At 34.7% G+C, this 18096-nt stretch overlaps 1 protein-coding gene across 6 annotated transcripts in view; it reads left to right on the plus strand.

Annotated features, from left to right (window-relative positions):
- DACH1 (dachshund family transcription factor 1) overlaps positions 1-18096 on the plus strand; it is a 358213-nt gene that overhangs the window by 182059 nt on the left and 158058 nt on the right. For all 6 annotated transcript variants that reach the window (XM_052705592.1, XM_052705594.1, XM_052705593.1 and 3 more), the window contains exon 3: positions 7046-7207. In XM_052705592.1, the coding sequence (XP_052561552.1) occupies positions 7046-7207 (162 nt within the window). The remainder of the gene's footprint in view (positions 1-7045; positions 7208-18096) is intronic.

Consider the following 18096-nt stretch of genomic DNA (forward strand, 5'->3'; position numbering starts at 1 on the left):
CAGTTTCTTGGCTGTTTTTCTTCTTCTATTTTTCAGTTAAACTCATAGCGTAAGATAATACTTCACAAAATTAAACCTTTGACCTTCTGTGGAGTTAAGTCGCCTTTGATTAGATAAAGTAACAATTTATGGTCCAGCGTGAGGTTGCACATGAAATGAATAATGCAATAGGCTGAATGAGAACTGAGAATCTATTGCTTTTGAAAAGATGGCTGTTTTTTAAGAAAGAATGTTCCCTCTTAATTGTATTGTTGTGAAGCTGTCTGCATTCCAGTAGTATTTTAAACTGTTGCTGAAAAATATAATATATAGCAAGGCATTTGTGCAGAGTGCATTGTTTATTCTGCCATGATTGCATTGAACCAATCAAACAATCACAGATTTGTCACGTTATTTGAAATGCACATCAAGATTATACATTTTACTCCTCATTACAAAGAAATAAATTCACAGTAAAGAATATCTTCATGGGATATATAACCATCAGTCCCATAGATGGTAGCTATTGGTGATAAAATCATTACATTTGCTGCTTTTTTTTTTTTTTTTTTCTCACCATTTCTGAACCTGCCAGTAGTTCTGTGAAATAAAATCTCAGTGTTAAGTTTTCTTTGCTTTCAGCAAAACAGATCAAAAGGACATTGCTTTTTTCTAGGTCCATGTTTTATTCCTGCAATTTATTCATTGCAGGGATACATTATATGTAAAAAAGTTTTTTAGATTTGGAAGTTGCTGTGGAAATTTAGCTCTTTTGCTTGTTTATTTTAAATGCAATACCCAGACGAAAAAAAAAAAATCATATTGCAATTTAGGAGTAGTTACAGGAAAAAGGTCTGATTAGTTCTGATGAACAACAGATGGTTTGAGACTCACAAACACTGGTTTGAGCGACATTGGCAACTTCATTTTAGTTCACCATTTTAGTTTCACCACTTGTATCACGTGGTTGAATTTTTCTAAGTAATTCTTCTTTAAAAATATTGGAAGTGCAATTAGTTATTCCACCTTTACTTATTTACATGATTCTTTTATTAATATCCATTTTAAGAATATTCAAAAATAATCTGTATGAGCAGCTTATGCTGAACCATCAAGCTGAGCAGGAAGATAAAACTAGAAAGACCAGACAAGGATTTTGTTGTTATCCCAAAATAAAAGAGAATGCTAGTATTGCTGTATAGAATCAATCCAGGAGAATTAAGAAAAATAAATCTTCTGAATGACTGTTAGATACCAGTTCTTTATACATAAAGGACTCTACTAATGAAACTTGGTATATTTTAGCATAACATTATAGTACAGTGTGAAGTTCCCCATTCGACAATCTATGTAATCAGATCTTTGTTCTCCTGAAGATTGCTTTCCCATTCTTGTTTTATGTATCACACTATAAAACACCCATTAGATCAGAGACTGAGGTTGGATCCTATTTTGTTTGAAATAACTTGGTGGCAGTGTAGTAAGCTACCAGAAACCTACATATGAACCGCAGAAACCCATGAAACCATTGCAACAATCTGCAGTGATCAGTGTCAAGTCTCTGGGAGTAACACTGCATTTATTTCTCAAGAAGAGTGTTTCAGATTATAGTAAGATTTTTGATTTTGCAAGAACTTCAGTACGAAATCTGGAATTAAGTCAAGAAAATACATAAATTATTTTCATGTCTGTGACACTGAAATAAACTGTAAGAAGAAAGATTGAACATTAATGCAGAATAATGAAAGGATTTCTTTGAGAATTTAGATGCAGTTTGGATCTCCTCTCATGCAGTGAATTAAATGTTTATGTTGAATGAACTTTCCAGCAAATAAATTAAATTAAATGTAACACATTGCTAACTGTCATTTTTTTTTTATTTTCTATCTGTTGTATGATGAAAAGATGAGGAATCATGAAAATAGTATAAATGTCCTAAAGAAAGAGGTTGTGAAAATACATACATTTATTATTGGATTTCTTTATGTACCCATAAGCATGTATAAATGTGGTATATGTAGAGGAAAAAAGAACTTATATTGAGGAAGTTAATAATTACTAGGAATGATTATTAGGAATGGCAATTACTATTAGAAATAATATGAAGAAAGTTAAAAGTTAAATCAGTTACTGAAATATTTTTGTAATTTATCTGCAGACCAGGTTTAGGGATAAAATTCAAACATTCAAAGGAATGTTGAGACATATTTGATCCTGAGAAGTATGCTCATGCTTTATTTTATATTTTTCTTCCACAAATAGGATGTGGTGTAAAATCATCATCCCATAAAAACTGCAAGTTTTAAAAGCAGTCTCTAAAGGCCGGGAATAGTATTTGCTGCAAATTGTGTGTCTCCAATAGTACTTTGTACACTTTTTAAAAATCTGCCATTATATATGACAGCTTTCTTGGGCATTTTGCTTTTAAAACACTACATTTTTTTTATCCTGAAGATGTAATGTGTTTTGTCATTGTGTTCCATTCACTCATTTTTCAGCGTTATAGACCATGCATACTGGGCATACTTCTGGTCTCATTCTCACCCAGAAAATTCTGTCGTCACTAGATTTGCATGGGTGTAAATTAAACCAGAACTTGGCAGGAAATTTTTATGATTATATTTGGCAGAGGCAGCAGGCTGCAACTTTATTAACATAATTAACAAACACACCCAACAGGCCAAAGTAATCTAGTGACCGAAGAGGAAGGTCTTTGTAGAAAAGGATCATTCACACTTTTGGTGTTCTGCTTCTTGTTCTTGAGTTCCTACTAAGGCTTGGAGAGCTTTCAATTGAGTTGTAATTCAAATTCATGTGGTTCCTACAAGACACCTTGAGCACTCTTTTGCTGATGAGTCTATAGGAACTGTCAGCAGTACTGAGATTACTTCAGAACCATGATGTTGAATTGAACTTTACTTTCTGATGTTTTGCATTTTGAATTAAATTGTTGGACAAGATTAATTGCATGCAGTAAGAGATTTAAATGAATAGCTTTATAAAGCATTAAAGTTCTAAGTGTGTCACATGGGAAAAAAGCTGTAAGGTTTAAATGAATAAGTGTATTTAATGCATAAAATGCCTAGGCTAATTTTTTAATTCCTTTACTAACATCTTTTATTGAAAAAAACATACTTTATTCATCCATCTTAGTTATACTGCTGTGGTTGTGGTAATTTAATATTCTTGCTCTTTGCTAATCTTCTGGTTCAACAGAAGTAAACAATAGGTTTCATAAATTAAAAATACGCTCTTCATGCTTTTAAAGATAAAAAACAAGGCTGTAAACATTTATGACTGAAACAAACTAGATTGTTCAAATACTGCCATGATGTATCATGTATATCAATATGGCACTGATATCAGTTAGAATGCAAACAAGGTTTTAAATGATGTGCCCCTTCATTTCAGCTGGAGAATCCGCTTTACACCATCTGCCTATCAGATGGTTAGGAACCAGGACTGCGTATTAATGCCACATGTTCGATTTTCTTTCCTCTTGTAATGGTTAGATTCATATTGCTAATAGCTGTGCATGAGCACTGTCGATGAAAGTTGTGTGTCTATGGAGTGATGAGATATTTATAAAGCTGCCTGTCTCACTGCATAATCAGTAGGAAGAATGCCAGACATAAACAACTTATCAATTTCAGAATATTAATGACAGCCAGCACTGACTTTAATCCATTGAATATTTTGGCCTGGACACTTTTTAACTGTCCAGATAAATTTTTGTAAAGAATAAAAAGTAACTAGGTGGCTGTTCAGTGTGATTCTTATTCTGTCTTCCATTTCAGTTGCCTTTATAGATGACTTATCTTGTATTGATGATAAAATTTCTGTAATGAAAAACATACACCTTGGAAGTTCTGTGGCTACTTGCTGTAAGAGAGAAGTGATACTAATTAATGTTTAGGTCAAAGGGCTTTTTCAAACAACCAGTTTAAGAAATAATTGCAAGTATTTACCCAAGCACATGTGAACTTTAAAGTTTATAATTTAAAAATACACATACAGACAAATACAGATTTTACATAGCATCTTATTAATCTCTTGTATTTGTGTTATATATTATGGCCTCTTTTGGTGAAACAGGTAGGGCAATGTGCTAGCAAGAAATTTTTGCTCTGTTTCATTGTACAGTGCACCTTTGATTGTAATGTTGTAATGCCAGGGGCTCTGGTGACTGGCTTGGACCTTCCTTGCCATTCGCTTTGCTGTATTATGGCAGTGGAATGAGAGCAAAAAATTATCAGTAAGGCAAAACTGTTGTAATGTAGAATTGCCATGATTAAGCTACATTTCTTTGGATTATTCCATACTCAATCCCTTTCCCACCCCCATTTGTGCTTGTATAAAAGAGACATTTCAGATTCTTACAGTTTAAATTAATTGCTGTGTGGCAAAGCAATCATTTCAGTTACTTACGCAAGTGTATGAGAGTCGGAATAAAATTCAAAATTTAGTTTCTACTTTTTTTAAAATTATCATTTATTTTTGCAACCACTGTTTTGAAAAAAGTATTACAGATCTAAGCTGTGTTTTATTTTCCTAGTCCGTATCCAAAGGCTATGGTTTCCTCTGCAGAGAAACACTACAGCCTACTTCAGAGAAAAGGATAAAATGCATACATTTTTGCAAATTTTATAGCTAAAGAGAGAGTGAATTTTAGCAGTTCTGCAGTGGGAAAAATAATATTTCTCAGTGAAAAACTGTTCTTCCAGATAAGCTCACAAGTCCAATGGATTATCTGTTTAATATGGTGCTTATACTAATACATGGAATTTCTTAACAACTGGTCTCAGAGTGCAGTCATAAACAAAAGTTTGAGGCCTGCTCTTGTAATTATTGGTGTTATATTGGTATTTGGATATTTCTCTACAGGTTTGTTCTTTAAATATGCTAGTTTTAGCTTGTGAGTGGTGTATATAGAAAAAAAGGAAGCATAGGATATTGTATTGTTTAATGAACACAGGATGCAAACCCAGGTTCAGAGGTGCACTATCCCTTTCTTGGTAGCCTAATTTAGGGACTGTAACCAAATCTGTATAATGTATAACTTCATATCCTTCCTCTGAGATAAAAATATCATTGGAAGTAATCCATGTCATTGTCAATATCTTCTTAAAGATCAGAACACACACATTATGTAATGGAAGCAGAAACTAAAATAAAATGAAGTTTATCCACGTTCTGATTTTTTTTAATTATTATTTTTGATTTTTTGTTTTACTTTAGTACTTCTCCCTGAAATAGCAGTTTTCTAAATAATATTGATCTGCCGGTGCAGAATGTAATTATCACATACTTGGTAATTCTTATTGCACTTGAAGGTGTTGGAAGTCTGTTTATGAGACTGGAGTTGTTTGCTAATGCTTATGCAGTCATGCAGAGAAATTAGGGAAAGCGACCTTGAGTTAAGACATCATATATTAAAAGGTACTGTTCATGCCATCATGTTTTCTCCATGATGGCGGAGATTCTCTCAAGGTCTGTTCACCTTCTGCTTTCTCCCCATTGAGTGGCCTTCTTTCTCTCTCCACTGCTACCTGAAAACATGGCAGTAGTGAACTTATTTTTCATTTAAGAAGGCAAAAGAGACAACAGGAGGATCTGGGTGGCAATAATAATAGAAATATTTACCTCATCAACTTGGGATTATTTGCTTCTTGGGCCCTTCTGTCTAAAGTGCACTGTTCCTATGCTGAGCAGAAGCCTAGGCCCAGTATTAGGTAGTGGAGTTAATTTCTCTTGAGATATGCAACACACTTCACACCTCCTAGGCTAGCTGAAAAACAGAGAAGTAGACTCCTTTGAAATAATTAATGTGAGATTTTTGAAGCTGTCTCTCCTGTCAGGGCAAGAATCTTGGTTCCAAATGTCTCAGGGTCTCATACTCATATGACATCATAGGTTGAGGGTATATGTCGGTAGCTTTACTGCATAACACTTACATGGTGGAGTGCCTTCTCTTTAATGTCTTACATTTAATTTTCTTTAATTTTCATCTCTACTTCCTTGCTTAATCATGCAGGATAAGCAGAAAGTGGAGATCTTTTCCTGCATAGCTCTTTTGAAGTTTTGACACTGACTACTGTCCATCATTAGCTAGGCTCGGGCAAAACGATTGGAGAGAGAAGAAGCACTGCCTGGAGACAGCTGACAAATTATTCTGCCTCAAGGAAGAAAGCAAAAAAATTAAAACATTGCATAAAAACTGTAGCATGTTTTTAGTTTTGAAGGCATTACTGGAAATTTTCTGTTAATTGCTTTAGACAGAGAAGACTTTTCTCATTTTTGGAAAACATTTTTGTGTATGGATGGATGGAAGAAATGTGGTTTGGTAGGAAAAGCACTTGAAGTACCTGATGATGGCTTTAGGTTGGGGATTAAATAGGTTTAAGAGATTGCATTCTTGTTGATAAATGACATAATGCCTTGAAGTTTTTGGAAAGCAAAGTTCTACCAAGGTTCTACAAACCTTGTAGTTACCTCAAGGTTCTGCTTAACTAACCCTTCTTCTAAAAATGCTTCTTATGAGGGCCCACATCTCTAGATGTTATGTGGGAAATAGGAAATAAATGTCTATATTTTTTCATCTGTTATTCATAAATATGAATTATAGACTTGTGTTTTTCTTTTCTTTCTATTTAACATGGTAAAAACACTTTGCATCTAAAAAGTTTTTTCTAGGTGCGGTTTAGTGGATGTTCACCTTTTCTTAATCAGACATTTTTGGACCATTTAGACAAGTTAAATTTCCTTTCTGAGAGCATATATTTATAGATACAGTTAGTTTTGACTGTGTTCTAACTGCAGTTTCTGAACACCGAGTAAAGATTCAGGTGGATGCAGTATGTTTAGAAGTAACTATCTAAATAGGATGTGTAACATTTGATTTGAAAAAAATTGATAACCTTCAAATGAAACGAGTGGAATGGTGAACACTGAAGTATTCTCTGTTCTCTGTATAGGCAGCGTGAAGGAAAAGTAGCGGTCTTAATCCCTACAATAATGATGAATCATAGAATAATGTGTATTAAATGTTATTCATACTTCTTTGCAGGCTTGACAGCAGCAGCTGCAGCAGCAGCAGCTGCCACCAATGCTGCCATAGCAGAAGCAATGAAAGTGAAAAAAATTAAATTGGAAGCTATGTCCAACTACCATGCAAATAATAACCAGCATGGAGCAGACTCTGAAAATGGAGATCTGAATTCAAGTGTTGGTAAGTCTCAGATACAGCATTATTATTTATACATAACACTCAAGAATTTTATTAAAATGGTGATCCTGTTGGCCCTCCTTCTGAAAACTTTGATTTGGTGTAAAGTGTTGCATATTAGTTTTCCTTTTTTTTGTTTTGTTTTGTTTTGTGTATGACCTTTACACCCATGTTCAGCATTGTTACTATTACAAAAACATTCTTTCCTTTACAGGTTACTTTTGCAGACTTCAGTTAATATTTTCCATGAAGGAAAGTGGTTTGATTGCTTAGAGTTCATTTGTCAAAGTACAGGTGGGGTGACAGATGATGGTGTCAAAATGAAATTTAACAATGTCTCCTGCTCAGTGTGCTGGGTATCGACTTTAGGTAATTCAGAACACAAGCTTGAAAGGAAAATATTTCATACTTTCATGTGCCCTGTGACAAAAGGAAAACATACATACACAATAAATTATTGCCATGCTCTGCAGTTCCTATCATATTTTATTTTAATAAAAACATTCTTAAAATGTAGTTAACAGGGTTTTCCATTTCTTAAGCAGCCATCAGCAACTCATGTTCTTTCTCAGAAAGAATTGTTTCAGTATACTTTATTCATTTGTTTGGACGATTTGTTTTGCTAACGCATACTTCAAAGCTAGGGTAACTTTTTGTTGTTTTTGATTAAATCTTTAATCATCTGTGTGTGTCTGCTGTAAAAGGTTTTGTTATGCCATTTCATTGTATTGGTTCCTTTTATCATGTTGAGACAGTATTAACTCAGCAACAGAAATTCAATGACAGAGAGGTACGTTCAGGAGACTGGAGGCAAGATTGGTGTATGTTGGAATAAAATGGCTGAAAAAAGGAGCTCTAGGGTTTTTTTTTTGTTTTTTTTTGTTTTTTTTTTTCTCTTTTGTTAAATTCTGGTTAGCTTTTCATATTACATCTCTTAAGTACAACTGAAATGAGTCTTAATTAGTTATGTACTTGTCTCAATATAAGTAAATATATTCATGAACTGTAATTCTGTACAATTCAGTAGCATTAGTAGGCTGTTATTAAGAAGTAATGTGGCAGTACAAAGAATCAGTTCACCAAGGAATGCTATTTTAATTATCAACAGTATGCATGCAAGATCACATGAAGTGAAAACCAGATTTTTGTTTTCCTTTAAAGAACTCTTTTAAAAATGCTTCTGTGATAAAACGATCTTAAATGATTGTGATACTACTTGGTTATCAACACATGCAATCAGTATAATATTACTGGAAAAGTTATCCTCTGGAAAAGAAGAGGACAGTGTGGAAACGTTGAAGATCAGGCGGGTGTCTTTAAAATCTGGAAGGGGTGTGGATATAAACAAATAAAATGAAAGGGCCAGGTAGACCCTGAGATGCTGAAGGAACAGTAAAATAATGAGGAGTGAAAAGTGTAAATGCAAAATTCAAGGGAAAGAGCCTGAAGTTTAGATTTGAATTTCAGTGCAAAACAAAATGCTCAAATTTTGAGTTAGCAAACTGTTGCTTTGCTTGGCAGTACTAGCGATAAACCAGTTGCCTATTTATGGAAATAGGGAAGTCTGCAAATAATGAACGTGTAAGCTGCATGAAGTTGTGAGATTTGTAGAAGGAATAGCTGAATTCCATCTGAATAAAAATAATTAAGAACCCATCTTAAAATCATTGTTTGAGACCTGATTTAAATAGTTGATCTGCTCTTGCACATACTGCCTATTTAAAATGTATTCAAGCTATTTTAGTAGGACGAAGTAAGTGAAGTAACATTATTGTCATTGTCAAAATTCCTTTTCAGCCCCTTAACTTACTTGTTAACTTCACTTAATTTCCCTATTTAACATAATGAAGAATTTAGTTCATTTTGTTCTGAAAAAATAAAATAGGTCTTCTGAATACACTGAATAGCATTCAGTTGTCTCTATTCCATGAGCAGTGCATCTGGAAATATAGCCTGCTTGCTTGTGCGTAGAGTTTTGAAGTATACTCTTCCTACAGAGATTTTCTCAAAAATGATTTGTATTTATTTTTTCCTGCATAGTGGATCCTGTCTAGTGTCCAGGGTCAGTTATGCCTATGGAATCAGAAAAGTGATGATTGGTAATAATGATGCCAGAATGTTATTAGGTTCATTAAGTCTCTATTTGACATTTGCATTACTGAAAATCAGCATATTGTATTATCTTGACAGGAACTCGTATTTCAGAAGTGTTGCATGTTAGGGGTATACATGTGAGTGGATTGGTTTTTTTTTTCTTCATTTTTTTTTCAGATGTTTATGGTTTTTCAATTAAATATTATCAAATCCATATATTATTAACAATTTAAATTATGACTTACTAAGAATAAATTTGAAACTTCTGAACGTTGACAGGAGAAAGGAGCAAAACAGAAGAAAGTAATCAGTTATTTGTTTGTTTTAAATGATGTTATGCACCAGACCAAATTAGAAACAAACAAACAAAAAAACATTCTAAAAGCTTAATTTACAATTTATTCCACGTCTAACAGGCACTATGGTATGTTAATTACATGGATTGAACATGCCTCATTTTTGAACTTTCGTCATATATGTAAAAGAGGAAAAATAAAATATGGGCTCTGGAGTCAAATTGTCAGGTTTATCACAGATTTGTTTACTTCTGAATTGTCTTGCTTTTTGGTTTTAATCAGATGCTTAATGTGACTTACAGAAGTCATTTTTGTAAATGAACATTGTATAATTACACAGAACACTACACAAATTTATTAATTTGATCTTTTGAAGCAGTGGCCAAAAGGTTAGTGAGTGAAGGGAGTTAAAGGAAACCAATGATACTAACAAGTAATTATTTTATATCTCTCAGTTTTGCATGGTAACCTTGAGCTTGCATCCTCCCACCAGAATTACCCTTTCAGAAGGGAAAAGAAAGGATAGAAAAAAAAGAAATTACAGAGGAATCAGAGTGAGGTATTAACACACTGAGTAAAATATATGGCTGCAACGCCTTTCTCCCCCATCCACAATCAATTGGATTCTTTTAGTTTAATATTTACTTGCTAAGATGAGATGCTAGTCTGCATGGTGATAAACAGTCTGCTACTGGCATCTGAAGGTGACCTGTCAGTTCATATGGACAAATCTCCTGCTTACTGAAATGTACAAAATAAATCATTAAAGCAGGCAGGTGCTCATTCCCAGATTTAAATCACCATAGATTTATGATTTGAATTAATGCTTCATTTGGTCATAGAAATAGATGCTGAGACAAATGATATGCAGTGGTTGGGGCTTCCATACTGTAGCCATCCTAATATTGATGACTGCGATGTCTTTGCAATCTCTTGTTTATATCAAGTACTGTCTTGTGACAGCTTGGCTGATATGAGCTACATTGCAGATAAGGAGGAAAAATGTCCTGGGTTCTCTTTAGTGGCAATTCTACATACAATAGGCAGGATAGATAAATTAATGTTTTCTTGTTTAAAAAATGAATTCCGTATGGCATCAAACAAAATGCATTGTTTCTAAGCTTATGCTGTGGTTTTGGTTTTAATTTCAGAGTTAAAAGAAAGAGAGTGACAAGGTCAAACTTTAAATTTCATTTAAGAGGTTCTGCTCTTTGTCATATTAACATCTTCCAATATTATTAGGATCAGTCGCATATTTACCATCTCATACTCCAAAGTTAACGATAGGTAGAGCTCCTCAATTATTTCCTTGCTGCTTAAGTACTTACTGCCCTGCAATTGTACTTCATTAACCTGCAGCCACAAAAGATAGAAGCCTTTAAATGTAAATGTGTTTAAAGCTCTTTCTGTGAGCTAGGCTTTGCATTCTACAACATGTTAGGAAGTGAAGAACAGTCTATACTTCCCAGACATTTTATATAATGAATATACTGTGCGTACTGTTTAGGGAATACTCCAAGGATTTGTAAAGGCCTTTGCCACTTGCTAAAATCTGACTCATAAAACTCGTAAACAACTATCAACAATAGTAAATTACTTGCTTAGTAGGAAATGAGTTCATATCTATTCAAAATGTGATCACAAAACAGATGTCCTAAGAAAATGTCATTGTTTAAATTACATTCATACAAAAAAAAAAAAAAAAAAAAAAAGCTATTATTTCTTTAAGGAAGTGAAGCAATTGTGAAGACTTTGGTGTTCTCAGTTTCTAAACACAGTTAGGAAATGCAAAGCAAGATTTTACACTTGGCTAGCATGTTAATCCATAAACAACCACCAAATGTGCTGAAATTTAAGAGGTTTTCTTGTTAGGTTTCCTGTTCACCCGCCTTGCCGTGTAATATTTAAAATTATGAGACGCGTCTTAAGATTTCCTGAGATGTGTTGTTCATAAGTAATGATGATTACTTGCTTGTTTTTTGTTTTTTGTTTTTTTTTAAATCCAGAATCAGAGATAAAATGATTTAAGTTAAATTATTTTTTTCTCCAGTGACCTTGCCCAATAATAGAACAGTACAACATGCAGTCATTTCCTTTTTCTAAACACACATGTCTATTTTGAAGGAAAGAATTACTTTTATGGTTTCAGGAAAAAGTCTTGGAGACCTTGAAAAAGCAAATAAAAGGAAACAGAGAATGCAGGCCACTGAGCACAGCTCTGCAGTTGCACATCTGATTCTCTGCCTTGGCAATGTTAATGAACCTCAAATCCTCCCTATAATTAGATGAGGGAATTGCTTATATTTTCAAACAGATGATGCTGCTATAATGAAACGATTGACAGGGAACTTAAGAGTGTCTACAGTAGTCATTTGGTTTCCATTTTTTTTCCTTTCCCTTTTCCTTTTTTTTTTTTTTTTTTTTAAGTGTAAAAAGAAGATTGGCTGTAGATACAGGTCCTGGGAGAGGTAGTAATTTACACAGAATGCTATGACAGGTGTCTTTGTATAGCGCAGAAATAAAATGGAAGAGAGAGAAATGATGGGCAGGTACAGCAATTTTTGGGGAGGGGGTGTCCTGTGCTTATTCTGCCTGGGTTCTTTAAAAGGGGCCGAGACTCAAGAGATGGATCCGGATTGAGTGCACAGCTGTAACTGCTGATGAGCTAATTGCTCCTTATCTCTCAGTCCCATTCATCTTCATTTTTTACCAATTACTGAGAATTATCTGTGTTCTCAGTTGGATATGAGAGTTAATCCTTTTTGGTTAAGCTGGCAGTACTGTGAGCAGATTCCAAATCATAGGGTGAAAAAGCCAGAGCAAGCTTGTTCTAAAACTCTCTCCAGTTCAATGACAGTATCACTCATATGTAAGAATTTTTCTTTTATTTAACAGAACGCTAATTTTACTTTTTTTCTACTTTCGTACAATTATTAATGTATGATTTTCTCTTAATGTGAGCTGAATCTGTGTTCACATCCACTAGGTGGACGAACGTGTCCATTTTTCTAAAACTACTCTTACAAAAGTAAAAATACGATAAACAGCAAATTCAGGCTGAAAATATTTTTGCAGTATTGCAGTGCTTAGTGTTTGACAAATTCTTTAAAAGACAAAACTGTACTTGTAATTTTGACAACATAGGACAGAAGACAAATGCTTGTCAGGGACAGGTATCTACTTTTGTAAATTTTGAGATCTATGCATGAAAAGTGTTGTCAAGGTGATAAGAAAGGCATAATTATACAGCCTTAAGGACAAATGTGGTACACTGAAAACATGGCATTTGAAGCTAAAGGAATACTTTCATAAAGCTTTCTTTTGGGAATGTACAGAACGCCAGAATCAGATCACTTAGGTGTAGCCAGGTCACTAAACTTTAAGAATTTTGCTTCTCTTCATAGGAGCTGGAAAGAGTCTTGAATTTCATGGCTAAATGTAATGCTAATCTGGCAGCGGAGTTCATAATTTTGCAGGATCTGCTTCCCTACCCTTTAACTGTGATTGTTAAATTTTCTAAACAAGGCAACGGATTGGATGTTATGATCTGAACACCAGTTAGTAAATTAAGGGAATTACTAGCACAGATTCAGTCGGTCCTGCTGGACAGTCAGTTGTGCTATGGTGGGGAGAACTTCATCTATATTAAATTCTCACTACAGGATTCATTTAAAAGAATGCATACGTTTTATCTGAGTTATTCATTTTAGACTCCCCTTAGATTCAACAGAAGGAAATAAAAATTATGATCCATCTAATCCAAAAGTGGATGGCAAACATAGGTCAGATAAATTGCACCTTAAAAGTGCTTACTTAGTTTTATAACTACGAAGGTGCAGTTATGTTAAGAATAGCTGAATCTCGTGGTGCAGATGATTAAGTTCTTTTGGAAAAAGATTTGAATGAGTTAACACATCTTTCCCGAGACATTGGCACAGAAGTGATGAAACGGAGACTGGGACAAAGTGAGACGGTGTTCACCCAGAAAATAAACATACTCTCAGGTTTGTTCTGATTGTGCATCAATTCTAAAAAGAGTGCTTTTACCAGTGCAAGACGTACTGGGAGAGCAGGCTTCTAAATCCACTGAAGTTTAGTACATGACATTTGTGTTTTGAGTCTGCTCTGCAGTTGTATGAGGATCATCTAAGTGATTAATTGTATCTTGTCTGTAAGATTAATAAAAAAAAATCTATTTATATTGCTGAATCACATTTACTTTATTTCCTGTTCCATGCAAGATAATTTTAGTTGGATAAATAGTTGGATAATCTAATTTTCAATTGAATTTTTTTTCAATATACATGTTTTATTGCTCGAGCCATTTTATTTTTGTTAGGGCCTGGTGTGAAAATAATGAAATTGCTATACATTCATTCAGTTTTGTTTCATCATTATTTGATATTGTCAGTTAATAAACATGATACTTTGTAAGTGCTATATTTAGAAATCTAAGCGTAATACACACTGTATTTTGTTGAGTAGCTAACAATACTCTGTCTTTCCTGTGTTATGGACTTGTAAACATGCTACATTATGCAGCAAAAATCTTCTCTGTATAGAGAGATAGACATAGAATAAATATATAGTTATTGTTTTAATTCAGACTTAGCACAAAGGACCAACAAAAGCTTTTTTAATGTTTGTAACAGTATGTGAGGAATTAAAAATGTGTTTCCTTTCTTACTCTAGTGTGCCAGAATGACATGAAGTAGGTAATACCTCATTTGAGGCTTAAAGATAACTCAATAAAGATAAATCCTGCAGAGTTTTGCTTAATCAAGATATCCTGGAGGAAAGTACATACAAAGTCTCCTTTCTAGAGACAAAAGCTGTATTTTGCACACATACAATATCTACCTATGCTGAAACACCTACTGTGGTGTCTGTTTTCAATGGAACATTGAGTTTTTCAGGGTTTCTTCCGGTAATTGGGAAAGGCAACCACAGTGTCTAAGTCAGGCATCTACAGTAAGAAGTATGTAGAAAGTTACAGACTGCAACTGTTATTAAAACCTCCATCTTACAAACCTTTTCCAGTCAATGGTGTCAGCTGTATCTACATATGGTTACAGAGCCCTTGCCTCAGAGTTTGCCTCCAAGTCTCACAGCTTCAAGTTTTTACAGTCAGGAAATCCATTAGCATATCTATATGATAAAGCAGATAACTGAAGCTTTTACAGTCACATTGCTGTAAAATCTAGAATGTAAAACAGGAGGATCTTTTATATTAAATAAATGAATATGTACAGAAGGTGGGGGGAAGATATGCAAACAAGGGAATGGTACAGGCTCGTAGAGAGGCAGGCAGTTTATGCTAGATGTTAGAATTTCTTCCTACTTCTCTAAGCTAATTATGTGACAATTCAGCTAAAGCACTGAGCCTGCACAGGTTAAGACTGGCAGAATGGGCATCTTATTTGTTGTTTATAGCCTGGTTCTTGACTACCAGTACTGTTCCTGTCTAAAACTCAAATACTAGATATATATAATAGAACAACAGGAATATGTACTTCTGTAGAAAACCAGCTCTTTTTTTTCTACCTTTTACTTCATATTTCGTATTTCATATTTCTATGTGGCAGGTTAGTTTTTTATTATTTTTAAAATGCAGACATGGGACTAGCCTGGACACGTTTTTACATCAAGGTGCGTTCTTTTAAGACCTGTAGGGCTTTTCTCTTCAAGCCAAGGAAGGAGCATCGTGAGCTCTTATAAATCCAGCTTTTCACAACCTCCTACAGTCTCTTATGTTGCGGAAGCAGTTTATTCATTTCATTGAACCCAGCCATTTGTGTACAGGATAGCATTGTCTTTTTCCATTAGGAAAGGAAAAACATCTGGATTCAACACTTGCGAAGTGCAGCACAGTGACTTTCTGTTGTTGCACATCTGACCGGTTATGTATCTTAATTGTGTACATGCTCAAAGAAGAAAGCTGAGTAATATAATATACAGCTGATAATACCTTGAAAAGTCTCTGTGTATTTTTGACAATGAAGTTGGAGACAATAGGAATACTTGGTGGACTAGACGGGAGGGGACAGAAAGGATTTTAATATGGTTTTCTTTAACAGCAGGTCATAATCGAAACACAGAACCTTACATTTATTCAGTGCTGAGAGAATTACTAGTTTGATAACGACTAGGAATGTTGTTATTAAAACAGTATGTGCAGTTCATTTTCAACAGTTTTGAATTAGAGTCTGCACTAATGAAACGGATACGGTTTCTTTCACAAAGGGCAGATCTGTTAGTTAATATAGCTGCAGCAGTGCCTTGTGGACCATGCCTTTAGCTCTATTTGTATTTCACAGCATGATAAGCAAAGAGTGTTGATTTTCAAGGATCCTGCTGATGAAAGGTAATGGCATTATTACATCTTTATCTCAAAAACAGAACTGCATGGTAAATGATTATTTTTCATCCCCTCCCCCCCTCTTTTTTTTTGCTGTTACACCACAAAAGGTTTCTTGGTTAGAATCCTTTTTTATTTCTTTGAATCATTTTAGCCTTGGAAATGATATGTTATTATTTAATGTCTGCACAGCAAGCCTGAGAGCACCTAATAGCGAATGGATTGGAAGTGAAGTGCCTCCTGCTCACAGATATGGATCGGCTCAGTCACACGCTGTACCAGCTGTCATCTCAGCCATACTGCTGTGATTTAATTAGTCTGTTTATGTCCTTTCTAATAATATTTCCATCTCTATGAAAGGGCAAATGCGACAGGGAGCTTTTTCCTCCCTGGTTCTGCAGACTGAGGAATGTGGCCTACATCTGATATGCTGAAATGCAGGATTGAATCACTATTCCTGTCACTTCAAGCTGTTGATAAACTGTTCAGCCAAGAAGTGTACTTACTTCCTTGGGGTCATCTGTGGGCTAGGGGCCCAAAATCTGCATAAAGAACAAAAAGAGGAAGACTAAAGATGGTGATTTTCTTTTCAAGTGATCAAGGCACAGTGTGCAGTGAGCTTCCAAAAATGTTGATTATTTTAAAAGAGATTATTCCTCTGAGGCATAGGAATTGTTTTATTAGGATTTGAAGAAGTAAGGTAGTTATATTTCTAATGCTAAGTTAGTTTTGAGAACACCGCAACTCAAGTTGGGTTATCTGTGTATTTTTTTGAAAATCACATCCTGCACAGAATAGATACGGATTTGTTATTTTCTGATGATTCTGTTCATATTCACCAAAATGGTGCCAGTTTTATTAGAAAATCACCAATAGTGTTGTCCTATTTCCTCCCATACGTTTCTGTTGCAGGACTTTTACAAAAATCACCTAAAACTCCTGGAAATACTACATCATGGAAAGAAAAATCTTGTTGGGCTGTTGTCTTTCCTTCAGGTCACTGGGTGTTCAAATTCACTTGTTCTTCTCTTTAGCACCTCCCTCCTTGTCACTCTGAAAATAAAACTCCGAATAAATGACAACATTTTATACTTTCTTGATTGTTTCTAACAACAAAGACCATCTCCTGTTTCTTTCTGCCTGATCAAAGAGGAAAAGGCAATCTTTACAGTAGGAAAGCATTTTTTGGCATTTCCCAGCATGAGGTTTTGTAGGTTGTTGAGAAGGAGGCAGATATTTCAAGTTGTGGGGACAAGCTGTCCAGGGAAATGCTTGGGACAGTAGCAGGGAGAAATAACCTCTTTTGATCTCTTCACTGCTACGGTTTTTCCCTGTTCATTTTGACTCTTTCCTGCTCTCTGATGTGCCTATCAGTGACAGAATCTGTATACAGCTGTCTTTGGAAGAGAAAGACCCCACAATGCCTCTTCTTTTTCTTTTGAGATGAAGATTTTTGATATGAGTGTAGTGTGATGCAGACTTTGATGCTGCCACTGCCATTGACTTTCACTGAAACTGGAGATCCAAATTGTGCATACTGCATTCCAGAAAGGAGCACAAGCTTTCCGGATATTCATATCCTTTTGAAAATTTTTCTCCTGGGCGACTTTGGAGGAGGCTTGCCTAAAAAATTACATTTCTAGCACACTGGACTTTGCATGACAATTACTTAGATTTAGATTACATTTCAGTGTTTCTTGAATCTTCTCCTAATGCACAGTGAGTAAATCAACCTGAGGAACAACCAGAATTACCATTTACAGAAAGAAAAACACTATTTTGAACATTGCTTTTGTTTCTCTTCATTTACAAGACAAGAGAGGCCTACTCCAGAGTCTCTCAGATGACAGTGAGTTGAGGCACTTTGGGCTCTTGGATATTATGCAGTCTTTAATGTAGTAACCTAAATAAAAAAAAGCACTTTCTCTGTCAGTGCAGTTTCCCCCTCTCCAAAGCCTTCCTAACCATGAGGTAAGAGCACCTTTGTTAGCAATTCCAGTCACATCTCAGATTTCATAATGCTGCCTTATCTCAACAATCAGAAGAGAATGTGTTGCTGATGTAGAGACGCAAATAGCTGTACTTATTGCTACACAACTATGGAGTGATTTGAAAACAACAACAAAGCCCACAAAACTTGTGAG

This window comes from Tympanuchus pallidicinctus, unplaced genomic scaffold (assembly GCF_026119805.1).
Source record: "Tympanuchus pallidicinctus isolate F22 unplaced genomic scaffold, pur_lepc_1.0 scaffold6, whole genome shotgun sequence".
In the NCBI taxonomy this organism is placed as follows: domain Eukaryota; kingdom Metazoa; phylum Chordata; class Aves; order Galliformes; family Phasianidae; genus Tympanuchus; species Tympanuchus pallidicinctus.